General features: G+C 36.4%; 1 protein-coding gene across 2 annotated transcripts in view; it reads right to left on the reverse strand.

Moving 5' to 3' along the window:
* Nucleotides 1–11171: 11171 nt before the first annotated feature.
* CPEB4 (cytoplasmic polyadenylation element binding protein 4) overlaps nucleotides 11172–19875 on the reverse strand; it is a 77797-nt gene continuing 69093 nt past the window's right edge. For both annotated transcript variants that reach the window (XM_044664446.1, XM_044664445.1), the window contains 3 exons: nucleotides 18029–18143; nucleotides 17139–17320; nucleotides 11172–15635 (listed from right to left, as the gene is read on the reverse strand). In XM_044664446.1, coding sequence (XP_044520381.1) covers nucleotides 15408–15635; nucleotides 17139–17320; nucleotides 18029–18143 — 525 coding nt within the window. In that variant the 3' untranslated portion in view covers nucleotides 11172–15407. The remainder of the gene's footprint in view (nucleotides 15636–17138; nucleotides 17321–18028; nucleotides 18144–19875) is intronic.

The raw sequence follows: 19875 nt of genomic DNA on the forward strand, positions 1-19875 counted from the left end.
AGAGAGAGAGACAGAGAGAGAGAAAGAGAGAGACAGAGAGACAGAGAGACAGAGAGACAGAGACAGAGACAGAGACAGAGAGAAAATGATACGGTCACTTTCTGCACACTCTACATTCCAGGTGTGCCCCAGTGTTTCTGACCTAAGGAAACCTACAACATACTGGGCCTTAAAAAGGAAATCTAGGGGGCAGTTCAGTGACTCAATGGAATGAGTTCCGGGTCTAGAGACTGGGGAGATGGGCATTCCGGGTTCAAATCTTGCCTCAAACACTTCCTATCTGTGTGACCTTGGGCAAGTCACTGAACCTTCATTGCCTAGCCCTTATCACTTTTCTGCTTTGAAATCAATAACCAGTATTCATTCTAAGAGAGAATGTAAGCATTTTTTAAAAAAGAAAGAGAAAGTCTAATTGGACTTTCAGGCAGGTAGGTGGTACAGTGGATGGGACACTAGGCTTAGACTCAGGAAGACTCATCTTCATAAGTTCAAATCCAAACTCAAGCACTTACTAGCCTGTGTGACCCCAGGCAAGTCACTTTCTATTTACCTCAGTTTCCTCAATTGTAAGATGAGTTAGAGAAGGAAATGGTGAAGTACTTCAGTATCTCAGCAGAGAAAGTCCCCAAACAGGTTATGGAGAGTTGAACAAGGCTGAAAATGACTCAACAACAACAACAAAATTAGACTTTCATTTATGGACAAAAATACAGAAGCCCAGAAGAGTAAGATGATTGCTTTGAGTTCACATGGGGCTTGAGCAGCAAAGCCTGACCTCTATCAACTATACCTGCCTGAACTTCTTTCACTTGGTATACATTTATCTTAAATTTCAGACCTTATTAAATAAGTAGTTATTCTTCCCTTTCCCCTCCAAAAGACAAAAATAAAACTATTAGTTTTATAAACTTTGCTTGAGTTTTCAAAGCCGGCATCTTCACATCCATCAATCACATAGATGAACAAAAAGTCAATTGTTTACCTTCTGGAAAAGGGGCCCAGTTTACTTTTCTGCTCTGGCCAAAACATCTTTTTTTTTTTTTTGTAACTTTATTTTTATCCTGCAAAACATACTTCTATATTGGTTATTGTTGTAAAAACAAACTCATACAAAACACAAAATAAAATTATAGAGACACCGATGTGAAAAATAGTGTGCTTTAATCTGCATGCATCTGACTCCATCAGTTCTTCCTCTGGAGGTGGATAGCTCCCCATCATAAATTTTTCAGGATTGTCTAGAGCAGTGATGGGGCAAACTTTTTTAAAGAGGGGGCCAAAGGAAAGGAAATGCTCATCTGTCTGTCTATTTCTAAGGCAACTCTTTCGAAGTTCCATTGTATTGTCTCTACTCATTGTATTTGTCAGATTAGGAATAATGTCACGCTGTGGGATAGAACATTTCATGGGGCTGCATCTACCCGCTGGCCGTAGTTTGCCCATCACTGGTCTGGATTATTATTATTTCTAAGTTTTCACAGTTGATCATTGTACAATATAGCTGTTACTGCGTACAATGTTTTGCTGGTTCTGTGTATTTCACTCTTCATCAGTTCATGTAGATCTTTCCAGATTTTTCTAAAATCATCTTGCTTATCATTTTTTACAGCACAATAGTATTCCATCACCAACATGTACCACAGTTTGTTCAACCATTCCCCAACTGATGGGACATCCCTTCCATTTTCAATGTTTTGCCATCACAAAAAGAACTGCTTTAAATATTTTTGAACACATAGGTCCTTTCCACTTTTTTTTTTTTAATCATTTTTGGGATACAGACTCAGTCAGTATCCCAAAATATAGATCAAAGGGTATGCACAATTTTATAGTCCTTTGGGCATAGTTCCAAATTACCCTCCAGAACGGTTGGATCAGTTCATAATTCCACCAACAATGCATTAAGGTCCCAATTTTACCACATCCCCTTCAACAATTATCACTTTCCTTTACTGTCATATTGGTCAAATTGATAGGTGTGAGGTGGTAATTCAGCACTGTTTTAATTTGCATATCCCTAATCAAGAGTGATTTAGAACATTTTTTCATATGATTATTGATAATTGATTTCTTCATCTGAAAATTCTGTTTATATACTTTGACTATTTCTCAATTGGAATGATTTGCATTCTTATAAATTTGACCTAGTTCTCTATAAATTTGAGAATTTAGACCTTTACCAGAGAATTTTGTTATAAAACTTTCCCCCACTTTGTTGTTTCTCTTCTAATCTTGGTTATATTGGTTTTGTTTATACAGAAGCTATTTAATTTAATATAATGAAAATTATTCATTTTATAACTTGTAATGTTCTTTATTTCATTTGGTCATTAATTCTTCTCTTCTCCATAGATGTCTCTCTAATTTACTTATGGTATCACCCTTTATGTCTAAATCATATAGTTATTTTGACCTTATCTTGATATAGGGTGTGAGATATTAGTCTATACCTATTTTTTGCCATATTGCTTTTCCAGTTTTCCCAGCAATTTTTGTCAAATTCTTATCTCAAAAGCTAGGGTATTTGGGCTTATAAAACACTAGATTGCCATGATCATTTACCCCTATTTATTGTGTATCTAATTTATTCCATTGAACCATCATTCTATTTCTTAGCTCCTACCAGATGGTTTCAGTGATTGCTGCTTGACTACAGTTTGAGATCTGGTACTGCTAGGCTACCATCCTTCATCGTTTTTGTTTTTTTTTTCATTAATTTTTTTCATATTCTTGACCTTTTGTTCTATGAATTGGCTTGGGGACTTTTGAATTTGATTATAATATTCCTGGGAGTTGTTTGGGGATTTATTCCTGGAGGCTATCTGTGGATTCTTCTAATTTCTATTTCATTTCTAATTTCTTGTTCAAGGTTATCAGGGCAGTTTTCTCTGACAATTTCTTGAATTATGATGTCTAGGCTTTTTTTTTTAATCATGTCTTTCAGATAGTCCAAAAATTCTTGAATTATCTTTCCTGAATCTATATTCTAGGCCAGCTGTTTTTAAAAAAATATTTCACGTTGTCTTTATTCTTTCTTTTGATTTTTGTTGATGTCTCATGAAGTCATTAGCTTTTAGTTGCCTAATTCTAATTTTTAAGCAATGATTCTCTTTCATGAAATTTTGAACCTCCTTTTTCATTTGGCCAATTCTACTGTTATTTTCTTCTTGCATTGATTTAATTTCTTTCCCATTTTTCCTATACCTCTCTTAAATGATTTTTGAAATCCCTTTTAATATCTTCCAGAGCCAGAGACCAATTCAAATTTTTTTGAAGTGTTGTGTGTGTGTTGCTTTGCTTTCACTGTCCCTTCTGTGTCTATGCCTAATTCTTCTTTGTTTCCATAATCATTTTCTATGGTTAGGGTTGGAAATATTATTATCTTGGAAATAATACAGAACTATTAAAGTAGAAAAAAATTTTAAGTCTTTAATCAAGAATAAGGATAGGTCCAATATTTGGAGTCAAGCACAAAATACCAAACAGAGCCAAAGCTCTGGGTCTCTGGGGACGTATCCCTGGGAGAAGGCACTGCACTAGATGCCAGCTTCAATGCCAACTCCGAAGAGGGACGAAACTGGGGTGGGGGTGTCCTTTATACTTTTCTGAGGGACTTTCTACGGGAAGCCTGCAGAGACAAATCTCAAATGGGTTGCAAAGGGATTTGTAGACAGTTACAAAGGCAAGGGTCAAACTCTGGAGCTAGGCTCCAAAGAGAAATTTAACATAACAAGAGAAGCTTCTAAAACAAATAAAAGGCACTTAACATTTTTACTATGTCCACAAAACCCACCCACACTAGGGTCCCCAAACAGTTTTAGGTCTTTAGTTCAAACCAAAACAAGTGTGCCTGGTCCTGGGTTTCTCAAAGGACAGGGTAAACTAAGACATCCAAATTTCATGTTGACAGTATATTTGCTCATTTATCCAGTCTTTTTCTTGACTTTCACTTTTGTCTTAAAGGTGGGCTCTGTTCTCAGGGTAGAGAGGCTACTCTTTTAAACCTCAGTTTTTCCTTGATACAACCCTTTGCTCTATTTCTGCGTTTCTGCAAGTTTTGTTTCTCCCAAGGTGATATAATGGCCTGTGGATAGGGAGCTCTGACAGCTGCCTCCTGCTGCTAATTCAACCATCCCCTGAGAGTCCTGATAGTGCAGAGCTCAGAGCCCCAGTTGGGGATCAAATTCTAGCCTCAGACTTGGGTGGGGACTTTTGGTCTCACTCTGGGCTTGATCAGGTCAGACACCCTGTTGCCTGCCTTGCCCTGGGGCTTGTAACTTCACCTTGAGTTTTCGTAGGGGCTAGCTCTGGGCCTAGATATGGGCTTACACTGGTCAATGTGCTGTGAACAGTCTTGGGCTAGGACTTGGGGCCTCACCCCTGGGCTTGCATAGACCAGCTGTGCTATACAGACTGCCTCATTCTGGGATTCAAGCCCTCACTACAGGCTTGGGCTGGGGCTTCCAGCCTCTCGCTGGGCTTATAAAGATCAGATATGCAACACAGACTGCTTTGTGCTGGGATTCTGGACCTTACTACAGGCTTGGAACATTACAGGTTGTGCATGTGATCTGCAATGCTATTGGCTTTGGCAGTGTCTCAAGGTCTGGACTTTGGCTTGGGCCCGGGTTAGAACCTGTAAATGTGGAGGCCGGGGAGCTTGTTGTTGGCTTTCATCCATCCTCCTTAGTGTAGCCCCCTGTGGGCTCTGCTCGCCTCTCACCCCAGGGAATCACTCTCTCTCTCTACTTTTCAAGCTGTTCTCTGCACGAAAATTGCTTCAACCCATCTCCTTGTTGGGCCTTTCACTGAGGAGTTATTTTAAGGTTGGCTGAAGAAGATTCTTATAGTGGTTCAAGCTTTCCCTGCTTCCTTTCTTCTCTGCCATCTTGGCTCTGCCATTGAGAATGCTCCAATCCATTTTCTTACTGTAGAAGATAAGCACCTGCCCACCCATCATCATACTAACTACATATTAAATCTCCACCATCAATCTTGTGGTTATTTGGCTAAAAATGCATTGACCACACAAGTGGCCCTCTTCACTTTTTTTTAACCTATGAATGCCTACTTCTACCCATATTTGGTTAGATCAGGATGGTATCCCCTCCTAGCCTAGCATTCGTGTGTCCTTGTGTATTTATTTCAGACAGCGGCATGCCTAGGTCACTTCTCTGAGAACCAGCTCAAGTATGAGGCTGCCTTTGGTGGATTCTAAAGAAAAAGCTGCTACTGAGCATGTTTGTCATTTGGGGAGAGGAAGGGTGATGAAAATAATCTATTTTTAAACAATGGCATCTGCTTGACCACATTGAACATCTGTTCATATCTAAGTGTGTCTTGTTGACCTTTCCAAAACCTAGAATAAAGATGAAGTTGCCATTCAAAATCTCTATTCTGTGATCTTTTCACTTTCTATATCCTCCCCATTCCCAAGTTTTCCAGAAGCTGGCCCAGAGATTCCAAAGGAAATCACAGTGTTGCTCTCACATACTCTCTGGAGATTGTTATTCATTTTTGTAACTTCATGTAGACAAGTAATGTATTTCTCTAATCACAATAATAGCACTGACATTGTGAAAAACCTCTCCTGGATAGTTGGTGATTATTACTTTTATAGGAGGATTGTCACTTAAAATGCCACTTCTGTAGTTGGAAGACCCCTCTGGAATGCTCTCCTTCCTACTCTTTGCCTGCTAGCTTCATTTGAGTCTCAGCAAACATCCATCTTCTGCAAGAAGCCTTTTCTTAAGGAAAAAGGTCCTATCTGGATAAAAATATTTATAGTAGCTCTTTCTGTGGCAGAAAAGAATTGGAAAATGAGGGGAAACCCATCAACTGCAGAATTGCTGAACAAGTTGAAACATATGATTGTAGTGAAATAGTATTGTGCTACAAGAAATGATGAGCAGGATGATTTCGGAAAAACCTAGAAAGACTTACATAAACTGATGCAAAGTGAAGTGAGCAGAAACAATAGAACATAATACACAGAAATAGCAATATTGTATGCTGATAAACTGAATATTCTAGCTGTTCTCAGCAAAACCATGATCAAAGACCATCTCAAAGACTCATGATAAAAAAAAAAAAAGCATCTGCTTCCAGAGAAAGAACTGTTGGAGTCTAAAGGCAGATCAAAACATACCTCTTTTTACTTTATTTTTTTGGTCGGAAATCTTTCCCACAAATTACTTATATGGGAAAATGTTTTACATGATTGTATATGTAAAATATACCAGATTTCTTGCCATCTCAAGGAAAGCAAAGAGAGGGAGAGGAGGAAATAGGGAGAAAAATCTGGAACTCAAAATTTTTTTTAATATTATAGGTTTTATATGTAATTGGGGAAAGATAAAAAATTTATTTTTAAATAAACTTTAATCTATAATCACAATGAAACTCTCCTCCTGTATCCTTAATAAAAGCCTATTCTTAGCTTTAGTGTCTTCCCTATTGAGTTTACTCCTTAGGGCTTCAGTTTGGATTCCAGAAAAACTAAGGGTTTATGATGATCTTAAAGGTCCTTTACAATTCAAAATCCTAAGATCTCATAAAATTCAGATTTTTTTTCTAACATGTTTAAGACCAAATTAGAATTTTATTTCTATTAAAGTGGAGTATCTATAGAGTAAGAAATAAGTGATTAGTATAAACATGGGGAGATCCAAGAAAAAAGAGCAAGATCTAGCCTAAAGTAGTTTCCAGTTTAACAGAGAAGAAATAAGTCAATGCAGAAGACAAAAACATTTCTCTAAGAAAACTTTTTGTGAAATATAAACTATAACTCTACATGCTAAGGGAAAATAGCAATAAAATTTGGGTTAGGTTATATAGAGATATCTTCAGTAGAGTTTTGCAGACAGAGAGAAAATGTGAAATATAGAAGCTCTGAAGAGAAAGGCATAGAAAATAGGGATAGAAATTGGAACAAGTTCATTTGCTTGTTTCCAAAGTCATTTATTAAGCATCTGTGTGCAATGTACTATATTAGAGCAGATCAGAGAAACACTATTCTATCACATTCCAACTCATGCAAGCTTCCTGCCCTGGCCTCTTCCTGATAGCAGAGAATAAGAGATGCCATTTCATTGAGTTCCAGTCCCCTGAGCTAAACTCTTCTTGCTTGCAGGGAACCCTTCCTGCCTTCAGAGGATCAGAATAACACAAGCACACACATGCACAGCCACTTCACTGTATGCTAATCCCTTCTAGCCTCTTCCTGATTGCACAGATTCTTCCTGACAGCAAGGGATGAGAGATGTCTTTCCACTGGATTCCAGTCACTTGACATGGTCTCTTCCTGCCAGTAGGGGATCAGAAAGGACTGTCATCCCCTGGGACAATCTTTTTCTGTCTTGCAAGGGACCTTCCCTGACTGTAGGGAACAGAGATTCCATTCCTTATTGCTTTCTCCATCTTTCTCCTGGCCTTTCCTGCCTGTTATTCATCACTTCCCTCATGAGTCCCTTCTCTTGAGCTGCCTATCGCCCTGAAAGGACACTTGGCAGAAGGCTGAACCCCCTAGTGATGTTAAAATAAAACAAACCCTGAATTCATTTTGCCATGATTAACAAATTCCCAGTTATACCCTTCCTCTGTCAGTGTTTGGGCACTCCTCAGTTGTCTTTATAAATCCCATTCTCTATGCCACATTGCCCACTTCCTTACCCCCTTTGATCCAACCTCAAATCCACCCCTTTAAATCTGTTCTCTAGAATTCATGCTCTGGAAACTTAATTTTATCTTAAATCTTTTCTTTTCCCCACTCCTTTTCTGGCTCTCACAGAGACCTGGCTCCCTCCTGATGATACACACAGCTGCTTAGGCCAGTCTTTCCTGCATGGGTCCCCTTTTCACTCACTCCCAAATAGATGGTACATGTTGGAGAACTAGAATATTCCTTACTCCATGTTGCCATTTCCAGGCTCTCTCTCTCCTTCCATCACTCAGTATCCTCTCCTTCTTGGAGGTTCACTTAATCTCTATCTACCACTCAATCAAAACTCCAATAACTCTTGTTTCTAGAACTCCATGACACTGCTCTTCTTTCCTCAATGAGTTTAGGGCCTGACTCAGTCTTTCTGTCCTTCCCTCGTTATAGGGGACTCCCTCAAACATCCTAGTCTCCCAGTTCAAATTGCTCATCCATACTCTTGATATTGACATCACTCACAAATGCTCCACTTCTGTGTTTTTGAATGCTGAAATTTCCTTATATGTGCTCATTTCACCTCTCCCTCTACTTTGGAACTCCAGACCCCATTCTTTATCCTGTGACCACCAGTCCCATGACTTCTGAATAGCTCTATCCAGGCTATCACCTCTGCACTGGCTACACACTCCTCCCTTCCCTAGCTTGATCTCTTAATGAACCAATTCAACTCTACCATTTCCTTTTCTCTTGAATCCCTTATTACTGATCTTACTTTGCCAAATCTCAGCCCTGGATCACATTCACCAACCTATACCTATATTCTTGCTTACATACTACTGAACAACAAACTGGGTTGTCTTGCTTCACTAGGAATTTATATTATATAAGTTCAATTGGGCTCCCACTGCTGCAAGGCAATCCTTTTGTAGTTCTTTCATCGACTCACTCTCCCACTCACCACAGTAGCTTTTCCAGACTTCTTCATTCCTCCACTCAGCTGTCAATGTGATCTTCCTGAGGTACAGGTCTGGCCATGTTACTTTCCTCCCCTACTACACACCTATCTCCTCTAAGATCAAAGAGAAAATCTTGATGTTCAAAGCCCTTCATAACTTGCTACCACTCATCAACCACCTTTCCCATCTTCTTAGATGTAGAATACCACGTATTCCTTGATCTAGTAACACTGACCTCCTTGCTGTTCCTCAAAGACACTCCATTTTTCCACTCTAAGCATTTTCACAGGCTATTTCCCAAGCCAAGAATTCTCTTGCTCTTCATTTCTGCCCCCTTGGCTTCTCTGGCTTCCTTAAAGACCTACTTCCTATAAAAAGTCTTTCCTGATCCCTAGGGCCTTCCTTTGTTTATCTCCAATTTATTTTTCATATAGCTTGTTTGTATATGATAGTTTGTATGTTGTGTCTCCTATTAGAAGGTGAGCAGGGACTGTCTTTAGCCCTTCTTTGTAATCCTAGCACCATCTTGACTAAAGAAAAAAAAAAAGATTAAACAAGTTTTATCTGTTCCTAAGAACAATCTTTCCTGACACCCAGAAAGTCAAAGTGCCCTTTCCTCATTGCATTTTGCCTGGAACTCATTCTCCTTCATATTTATGTCACTCACCCTTGTATCACTCTCCCCGCTAAAGAGTAAGCTTCCTGTGAGTAGGCCCTGGCCATACCAGCATCTACCTTAATATCTTGCACAGAATATTAACCGTGATTGAATTGAACAAAATGAAGATTTATAATGGGTATTTGTATTTCTGCTATATTTAAGGGGCAAGCCTGCCAATAAATAGCAAAATTTGTCTTACAACTTAGCAAAATTCTTTCCTGTACTCATATTCTAGAATTTAGGGGCCCGGGACAGTGCTCTCAAGGAAATTGACATTTCCTATATCATATTCCTGAGATTACAAAAGAGGACAATTTCCAAATTCAGTGATTTTTAAATTCACAGTTCTTTCTAAATTGAAGTGAACAGTTCTTATATATTGGGCATGTCAAATCAGGAAGAGATGGCTACCTCGTATTTTTCTAGAATGGCTTAAAAATCACTGAACAAGTTGAAGCTATCTCAGAATGCCAAACACAATTTAGGGTCATTGGTTTAGAGCCAGATGTGATCTCAGAGTCCATCCATCTAGTATGATCCTTTCATTTTACAGGTGACAAGCTAAGGCCTTAGAGAGATTTAGTGGCTTGTCCAAGGTCACCTAGTAAGTAGAAAAACCAGGATTTGAACCCATATCACCTGACTCCAAATCTACCACACCTGCCTATGAGATGACAACAAACCCAAGTATTCATTGGTTTTCCACTTCTTTCTGCCCAAGCACAGCAGAGATTTGGTCCTGCTATCTACTCCTATCTGGAAGCTACACCTACTACATTAGGGAAAAAGGAGAAAAAGATAGAGCTTGTTTTTTAGCCTTTCATGTCATGGAATTGTTCAGATAGATCTAAACCATCCTCATGCTTACTCCTATACTGGTGGCAACCTTCCTTCATTGTGAAGGAATGACTATTTGGGAGAAGTGGTTCAGATCCAAGGAGTATGAAAGAAAACCTGTCTGCCCACCCTACAAGCATCGCTTTATTGTCTTGGCAATGCTATGCTCATGTACTAAGATGATGAAGAATTTTTCAATTTCAGTTTTTGAGATCAAATTGTTCTTAGAAATTTTATTAAGTGATGTATTCTGAGACAGTACGCTTGATCAGAAACTCTTGAATTAAATGATTTTGGATTGCTAGCCTCCCTCTGTCCTTCCCATTTACATTTAGAGCATTATAAGAGCCTTATAAAAGAAACTATCCTTATACATAAGATTTCGAGCTTAAAAGGACTTCATTGGGTTCAAGCCTCTTGGTTTATAGATGAGGAAGCTGAGGTCACATTACCAAGATCAAGTTTATTACATTAGGATGTATTACTAGGCCTAGAATCAAAAGGTAACAACTTTGTTTGCTGAAGAGGCCAAGATCTGAGTGTGGCATCTTTGGTTTTAGGCAGGGACATGGGAATATGAAGGCATAATTTCTATGAAAATCAGAGCAAAGAGTAGAGGTTCTTCAGTGACTATATCCCAAAACAACTTCCCAGACACTCAGCTCATGCCAGTAATGTTCACTTTAAATCTAGCAATATGCCTTAGAGTTTTGTTAACATAAGCAGTCTGGGCTGCTATACTTAGGCCTGACTTAAACACCAATGGCTTCCAAAGTGAAAATGACTGACAATGCTCTAAATGGGAAGGACAGAGGGAGGCTATCAATCCAAAATCATTGTGTTCCAGTCATCAATAAAATAACTCCATTTTTTTGAATACCAAATTGATATGACATCCCCTGGTTATAACACTCACGTACCGTGTGTCTAATAGCCATTTGTAATAAGGCTCCTTTGTAACAGTTGCTGACAAGTCCACATGGAAGCTTTCTATAGCCTTCTCTTAAAGCCAGTTTCAATTCTAGTATTCATGTGTGCAAAATAAACAAGGGTCTAAAAAGATAGTTGAGTTAAAAGTTTTATTCATTCAACATCTCACATTACAAATATTTAAAAATTATATGCATACTGGTATAAATAGTCATTTGCAAACTATTTAATAACATTAATTTTCCACTAGCACTTCAACAAATGAACTCTTTAAAAAAAGGAATTGTGTTATATAACTTAGAGTAGAACATACAAAAATATGAACTTAACGTGAAAATGACTTTAATAAAAAATGAATTACCCTTATTTAAAATGCTATAATAAATACTACAACCTCCCCATACACAGTAAAAACTATATGGAAATTCAGCCAAGTAGTACAATTAACTGACATACTTAAATAACTTTTCCTTCTGATAATATGAGCAATACATTGGAAAAAAAACATCAGGGATTAGTAAAAACTAGACACCCACTTGCTAAAAGTTTCACTTCCAAAAAATATAACAAAAATCTGATGAAAATTATAAAAACTAATTATACTTTAAATTTTAAAAATATAAAAAATAAAACAGTTGAATACAATATTGTCCCAATTCTTACAATGCTATCAATCACAGTAGCTTGAAAATAAGATAATAAAATAAAGCAAATGACCAAAACCTCTTTTATTCCATTTTTTAAAAATAATCTCAAATTTACATTAGTAGAAAGATTGATTTCTGATTCTTTTCTTTAGAAACACCAGCAAGAAAGAGGATTACTATAACAGTAGAAAATGACATTTTTAAATGTCTGCAATTAAAAACAAAGAAGTACACTGCAAAGATCTTTCAAAAGTCTGAAATAAGTATTGCACATAACAACTTGAAGTTAACTTGCCACAATTCATCACATTCAAGTTTTAAATCACCTTTTAACAGAAGGTTCAACTCTTCAAAACAAAAGGGGTGAATTATCAAGTCTTTCCAACAGCACTCTTATAAAATGCTAAATTCATTCACTGCAAGTTTTATTTTGCATTCTGCAGAGGTCTGTGTATGGAGAAGTATATATTATACCAAAGCATGGGGTCAGAGGGACAGGGAGAGGGTTCCTTTACATAGAAAATAATCAGAAACACTTTATTTTACATTGCAAAAATAACCATGTAATTACTCTGTAACTACATTGTAAATACATGGCTGGTGCCATGCTAGTGCGCTAGAACTACATGCTTGGGAAATTGAAGTGATACCCTAAGATCTGTAAACTAATTACATGTTAATTATGTTTTGAGTTACATGGTAACTCCCAACTACAATCTCATGTAATCCAAAGGACACGTCACCGCTAAAGTCCAGAGTAATAGATATAATTGTTTATGCCCTGTAAATTGAAGTGTAACCAAATAATCTGCAAACACGCTTGTCACACAATCACCACAAGTGGATATTAGTAGAATAACAATTTCTTACATTAGTCATGCATACTAACATTACATACCTACCACATGGCAGGCTCTGTTTTTCTTAAATATAATTTAAAAGAGCAGACATCTCTGAATCAAACACCGAACATCAATTTGTTAATATTAAAAATGGCTAAACATTCACCAAAAACGTCTGCATCGTGTATAATTTAAAAAACTTAGTAAGAAGCTGTAGACAATTTTGATGTTACTTTAAATTTCTACCCTACACTTATGCATTTAATTTTCGAGGAACTACAGTGTTATCTGTCACTTTCATGCTTTTTTTTCCTTTAATTCATAACTTTACATATACTATTTCTTAAATTATATGTACACCAAATAGCTGGTGCTGGGCTAGGATGTTTAAGCAACATGCTTTCTCTTCTCTGCAGATTCTAAAATAGCATTGCCAGTGCACAACATCCATAATTCCAAATGTATGCAGAGCACTGAAATGTATAAAAAGCAGAATATAAGAAAATAAAATTTATTAAAATTATTTATATTAAAAAATGAAGTATATGAAGATCTCTCAGTAATAAAAGTACAAAAAGCTACTCTTTGCAATATGAAAAATTGAGGTATTGCATAAAGAGATATCCCGTCAGTGAAAAGTGTGCCTAAAAATGCTCACTGTTGGAAAAACAAGATATACAAAAGTAGTGCATAACAAATATACATTATGTGCATGACAAAATAAGTTAGCTACAAAAACACTGTACCGAAATTCAGCAGGTCATGTACAAAGGGAAAATTATTATTCAAAGCTAGTTCTCAAACAGTGTTATCTCTTGTAATGTTAACTCATCACACCTGTTTACTGAGTAGGAACAGCACAGTAGCACACCCCAAGCCACCTACAAGCATTAAGGAAAAGAAAGAACAAAAAAGGTAAATGACCAACCTATAATTATGTAGTTCAGGAGAAAAGGAAAAGTCCCTGACAATCTACAATAAGAGCACCCTCCATTTGCATTACAGCTGTCCATATTTTCAGGGATTTCACTAAAAGCAGCTCCCTTTCTATACTCGACTACTTAAGACAGCAAATGTCTCCATTTTGACCTTTGGAAATTAACAGGTATAGTTCATTAAAGCCTGTATTGAAAAAAAAAAGAAAAGAAACGACTGCTTCTCAGAAAGATAATTAGGGGGATTGGGGAGGGTTGGGGGGGGGGGTCACAGACCAGGTGTTTCCACAGCAGTGCTGAAGCAAGTCTTTGGTTTTAAAATGTCTAAGATGGTACTTTTAGGTAGCACAGCTAGCAAGATTGCCGTCCAATTTTTTTTCTAGGTATCACACACTGCTGAACGATCCTTTTAATGATGAACAGGGCATTAGGAAGAGAATGTCAATTCAAATAAAAGTTAATCTCACTACCAGAGCTTCAAGAGACTATTTTAAGCATACCTCTTGAAGCATACTGTTCAACATGTTATAATGCCTTTCCAAGCTAGAATTTATTTATAATAAAGCATGCATTACTCAATGAAGTTGGCACTTCAAACATTGTGACTATGTCTCATGCTAAGTTCGGAAATTTTACTGTTATTTATTCTATAGGAAGAGTAAAGATAGACATATGTACCTTTGCACAGATTTACACAGCTATTGTTGAGCTCAAACAGTGCAAAACACTTTGCAACTACTTAGCTTTTTCATATTTGTCTTCTATGTCACAACTACATTACAGGATATTCAAAGTGACTTTACATCTAAGAGAAAGCCAATTAGCAGCCAATTTCTATGGTGGTTTTAATTTGTTTTTTTTTCTTCTGAATTTCTGCTATTCAGTGCAATCACTGTAGCGCAAAATCAGACTGATATCCTTGAGGTATCTCTAGGTTTTTATTTTTTGTTTTTTTCTTCATGTCAAAATGGAGATCAAAGGCTGGCACCTGATGCATGTTAGTAAATTAGGATATAGAGTTATATATAACATCAAAAATAAAATCTATACATTTGTTCGTCGGGAGAGGAAATGCTAGTCTTCCCACTAGTTGTCCTTGATTCTAGCTTTGGTAGGATTCCTGGGGCTGTAACCAGATAATTTAGCTTAAAAATAAATAAGTGCACTCCCCCCTCAGTAGTAACTTGACCCAATTTTTTTTTTTTTTTTACATTCGAAGCCTTTTAAAGTGTTTAGATGGAAATCTATCTAGCTCTACCTACTTTACTATTTTTTTTTGATGTGGTAGTAACTCAGAGGCACAACAAAATTATATTCAGCCTCGAAACCCTTAAAACATTAATCATAATGCTGCTTCAACCTTGCTCATGCATTTGTATCGCTTTACCATGCTCTTTCCTGTTAAAAGGTAATCGTTACCTTCTTCCATTGCTGTTAAGATTTTTTTAAAAATTAAGAGGGGGAAAAAAAGCATAAAAGGAAAAGGCCAAAAGCACTTCCCTGGGGAAAGAGTGTCAGAACAGACTGATAGTGTTATTGTTGCATGGTTATTTTAATAAAAGTATTCTTATATGTTATATTATTAACAATAATTTAATTAAAAAACCAAAATACTCTATTGTTTCATTTCTCTTTTTAATATTTCTCTCTCTCCTCTAAGAAAATGTTGCACGAGGTTCGGATCCTCCTGGATTGGCAAAAACAAGAGAACAAAACTTCTGTGCAACATGATATCGATACGAAAAGGAGTTCAATACAGTTTTCAATGACACAAGAATCTACAAAATACCTATATTATAGGTCATTCTTTTCATTATACTATTGTTAAGTTACAGCCTACTACAAAAGGACATGCTATTTTGAAGGGGGTGGGGGAAGGGGTCTAGATCAACAGAAGAGTGCACTTATTTTGAGGCCTGCAAATAAGGACTGCAGTAATCATTTAGTTCCAGCGGAATGAAATATGTCTAGGACGGTCTCCCCCTTCCTTTACCAGGGGTTTGTGGAATTCCCTGCCAGCGCGAGAATGGATAGCAGCCCAGCAATATTCACAGTAATACTGTAGACAGGTAACATTAGCACAGAAAAATGGAGCAAATTTCCCCCCACAACGGGCCCCCTGACATTCATCGCACAGCTGATCATCCAAGACATATGGCTTAACTTCCACCTGCAATCAAGAAAAAAAAAATGTGTATTTTTCAGAGGCAGCATAATGCAATAGTTTCTTATACATGTCAGTTTTATCAAATGTCCAACTGAATTTATCTCAGGGTGGCTACATACAAAAGGTCAAGAGTTCTTTCTCCCAAAATAGAGAATGACCATCCTCTAAAAAGCTTTTAAGACTTCTATATCTATCATGACCACATTTCTCTTGGGAATTATTAAATATCTGCAAGGCATGACATAATCATCAAGGATCATAAAACAAAGCTAGTTATTAAATCAGAAAAATGTCAAATAAAGCTATTTGAGATAGATTTACAAAAATAGACATTTGAATCAAAGAATCGTGATTTTCATTGTGACTTAGAAAATTCTCAAGTTAATAAAATACAACAGCAGTCTGTGTATAAAACTTCATTTGGTGAGTAGACCAGGAAGCACAAACTTACGAATTTTAGCCTAAGTTCTGCAGCTGATTTGTTATAAGGTAAGGCTCACCTTAATTACATCCAAACCACCACCAATGAAGAAATAAGAAGGCAGCAAAATGTGATGCATGTGATACATGCATCAATTTTCACCATGGATTGACATCTAAGTACAATAATTTTCAGTTCAGACTAACAAGGAATGCTCTGGCTTTGAGTCTAAAAGTAAGATGTAGATGCCTGAAACTAGGCCCAAACCAGTTTATAGGCTGAACCCATCACCAAAACTTCTTAAATACACTCACTATTACTTCACTAACTCAACCTGCCAGAGAGGTAAAAGATAAGGAAGGAACACAGAGTTGGGAAGGGAAGATACAGTAGGGCACTGCCTAACTCCTTGAATACTAATGACAACAGATATGAAGAGAATAGGAAAGGGGGAAAAAGATTGAAGTGACAGAACTGTGACATTCAATTTCTATTTCTTCTTTATTTAGAAAATAGATTAATTATGACAAAAAAGAAAAATGGAATAATGTGTGGGTTTCCAAAGACTTCTGAATTGGGAAGATGAAAGCATTGTTACAATGAAGCTACTACCTTGTCTTGAGGATTGGAAAAGAGGATTTATTCAATGGAGGAAACCTAATTGCCCTCTCTAATGAATCTTGTGTTCTTATGTTTATCTAATAAACAATAATAACAATTATATGTACCCAATCAGACTGTGCTTCATTGTCATAAATCTTGAAAGATACAAACACAGTTTGCTATTGAATTTTGGAGATAAAAGTTGTTAGGGTATCGGTAGAAAGGAAAATACCTTTTTAAAAGTCTCTTCAGTTAATGTTAATTAATTAATTAATGTTGATCAAGAAAGGTGGAGGATAATAAATTTTGGAAACTATATAGGATATTCTATGCAATATTATACATTATGGAATGTGGGTGTATATGTGTGTGCATGCCACAAATATCACCTTCCAATTTATCAGAATCAAATCCCTGCAGTGATGAATTTAAAGAGAATGAATTTCTAGGACATACAATGTAGAGTAAGCTTTAGCTCTTACCCGTTTATCAATCTCCCCATGCTGCAGCTGAACAAAGCGGGCACTGATAGCAGCTATGTAACTCTGTTGATTTGAAAATGCAACTCGCCCAGCTCCTTTTGGATACTTCAGCTCAGGATCAGTATCAATTCCAGCATAGCACACACCTCCATAAAGTCGATCCATTATCATCGCAAGCTCCACTAAATCAGCAAGAAGCATTAAAGACATATAAGAAAACATGTATGTCTCATAAAGACTACTTTGGGACAGGGCATATTTTAGAAAACATTTTACATGTTTATTTGCATGCTAGAGTCTCTTCATTAGTATCAGTATCAGGTGCTACTAGCATTAAATGAATCAGGTGCTATTAGCATTAAATGAATTATTTTTAAATTATTTGTTTAAATGATACTATAGTATAAAGTACCTTAAGGAACACAGAGTCTTAAAACAACCCGTCAATGGCAGAAATCAAAAAGACATTCATTGGTTAGAATCTTGTCAAGTATTCTTATAAAATTGGAGATTTTATGGCCATATTTATTAGCCTCTGATATAGCACTATTTGCTAAATTTGCAATACAAATTAAAGACAACATACTTTTTCTTCAATTATATTTTATAAACTTGTAATTAGAATCCTGTTTCATATATGCCTCTCTATTTAGTTCTAAGTTTCATGAAGACAGGTTTGGCTCATTCTATGATTAGTATTCCATAAGCCTAGAACACTGCTCTGAGTCCTGTCATTCAGAATTCAAAAATTGATATTGTTTTGACAAGTGAAATTGAATACTTACATTTAACATAAAATATAATCTGTTTAATTCCTAAGGTTTTTAATTTTAAGCAGTTACTTTATATTACAAATACTCTTCTAAAACATGTTATTCTTCTAAGCATACCAGCTCGTAATGGTCGAGGAACACCACCAACAAAGATGGTTTTTCGTGGATCAAGAGGTTGAGAACCATCCATCACAAAATCACTATCACTGAGATTCCAAGGCCGTATCTGTACCTGGAGGTTGGCAAAACAAGAATTCATCATTCATAACATTTTTTCATAACAATTATATTTTTGAAATTATAAATATTTTATATTTAAAGTATTTATTTTCTCCCTAATTTGCAAACCTGAAGTTTTTTTTAAAGGATTACTTATTTGAAATACATGTGAACCAATATTCAGACTCCTTTGAAGAAACTATGTTCAAGAATTCCAGAGATGATGCATATTGAGTTAGTGGAGAGCATACTAGATTTGGAGTGAAAAAGACCTGCCTTGGATATTTGTTAGTTGAATGACTAAGATAAAGTCCTTAAGCTCCCTTAACTTCAATTACTTTGTAAAATAAGGATAATAAACACTTACCCCCTTTCACCGGGATGATGCAAGGACCAAAAGAAATAATAAATATAAAGTGCTTTGTAAACACTAACGCTCATAAAAATGCTGCCTCATGTTATTACTACCTATGTGACCTCCCAGCAAGTCATTTAACCTCCAGTAGAATGAAGGAAGTGGACTAGATGGTCTCTGAGGTCCTATCTAGTTCTAAATGGATGATTCATTCATTTATCATTCCTGAAATAACTGTCCAGAGATATGTAACCTGGGGGTTATGTGATTATCCCCCCAACTCAGTAGAGGCAGCCACAGAATTTAATCATAGATAATGAGGCTTTAATATGGTAACAAGGTGTTAAACTAACTGTAAAATTGTAGCCACACTTAGTAAGCCCTTTATGAACTGTGAAGTTCTTTCTCTGATGGAATCAAACAAAGGGAACCACACTTCTTTGTTAGATCGAAAACTGGATATGTCTTTACAAGGCTTTAAATATTTGAGCTCTGGGGAGTTCAGAATTGCAAACAGAGAGCTACCTGTGGAGAAGATTCCTTACAAAAAGTGGAAGAAAGGGAATTTCTCTTTCCTTTCTTTCCCCCTTTCTCACTCCCTCCTCCCCCAATGAGATTATAGCTAATTTGTTTGCTCAGCCAATCAAATTGTTCCCAACTTTGACTTAATCAGAGAAGTGTTTGCATCTTATAAAAGTAACAGCAGGTGTTCAGGTGTTAACACCTTGTTTATTCCTTATTACTTCATCATTTGTAATATTCTGTGATTACTGTGAGTTAGAGGAAGAGAAATTACAACCTTCTTAACCATACAATATTTTAAAATCAAGTATAGGTGACACCCTCTATGGTAAACCACTGAAGAACCAGAAACTGCAAATTAATATTTATCCAAGAAAAAGTAGTGACAATGTAAAACTGGTGCTATAAAGTTCATAGTATATTTCAAAGTCAAATATAAATATTTTCATTATCCACTTTTTGGTGTTTAGAGTAATTTTTCTTTACAATAGAAAGGATACTCAAGAAGTGATATCATAGGGAATTTTAGACTACATGCAAATATCTCCTAAGGTTTTCCATTGAACAAACATGACATGGTCAAATGATATATGTGTGTGTGTGTACATATATATATATATATATGTACACACACACATATCAAAAGTAGACAGAATGATCTCTAGATCATACAACAGTTGGTTTAAGAAAAAATCTCCAGCATGTATACCTCAGCAATTTGATAGAGAACTCCCAATTTATTAGGCTCAGAACAAGCTTGAATAGCATCAAAATTGATGTGGAAGGCCTAGCCCCCCAAAATTGCAAGTCACCAAGGCAAACTTCAAAGGTTCCAAATCAATCCAGGAGATATACGGACAATGGATTT

The sequence above is a fragment of the Gracilinanus agilis genome, chromosome 2, assembly GCF_016433145.1.
Source record: "Gracilinanus agilis isolate LMUSP501 chromosome 2, AgileGrace, whole genome shotgun sequence".
In the NCBI taxonomy this organism is placed as follows: Eukaryota; Metazoa; Chordata; class Mammalia; order Didelphimorphia; family Didelphidae; genus Gracilinanus; species Gracilinanus agilis.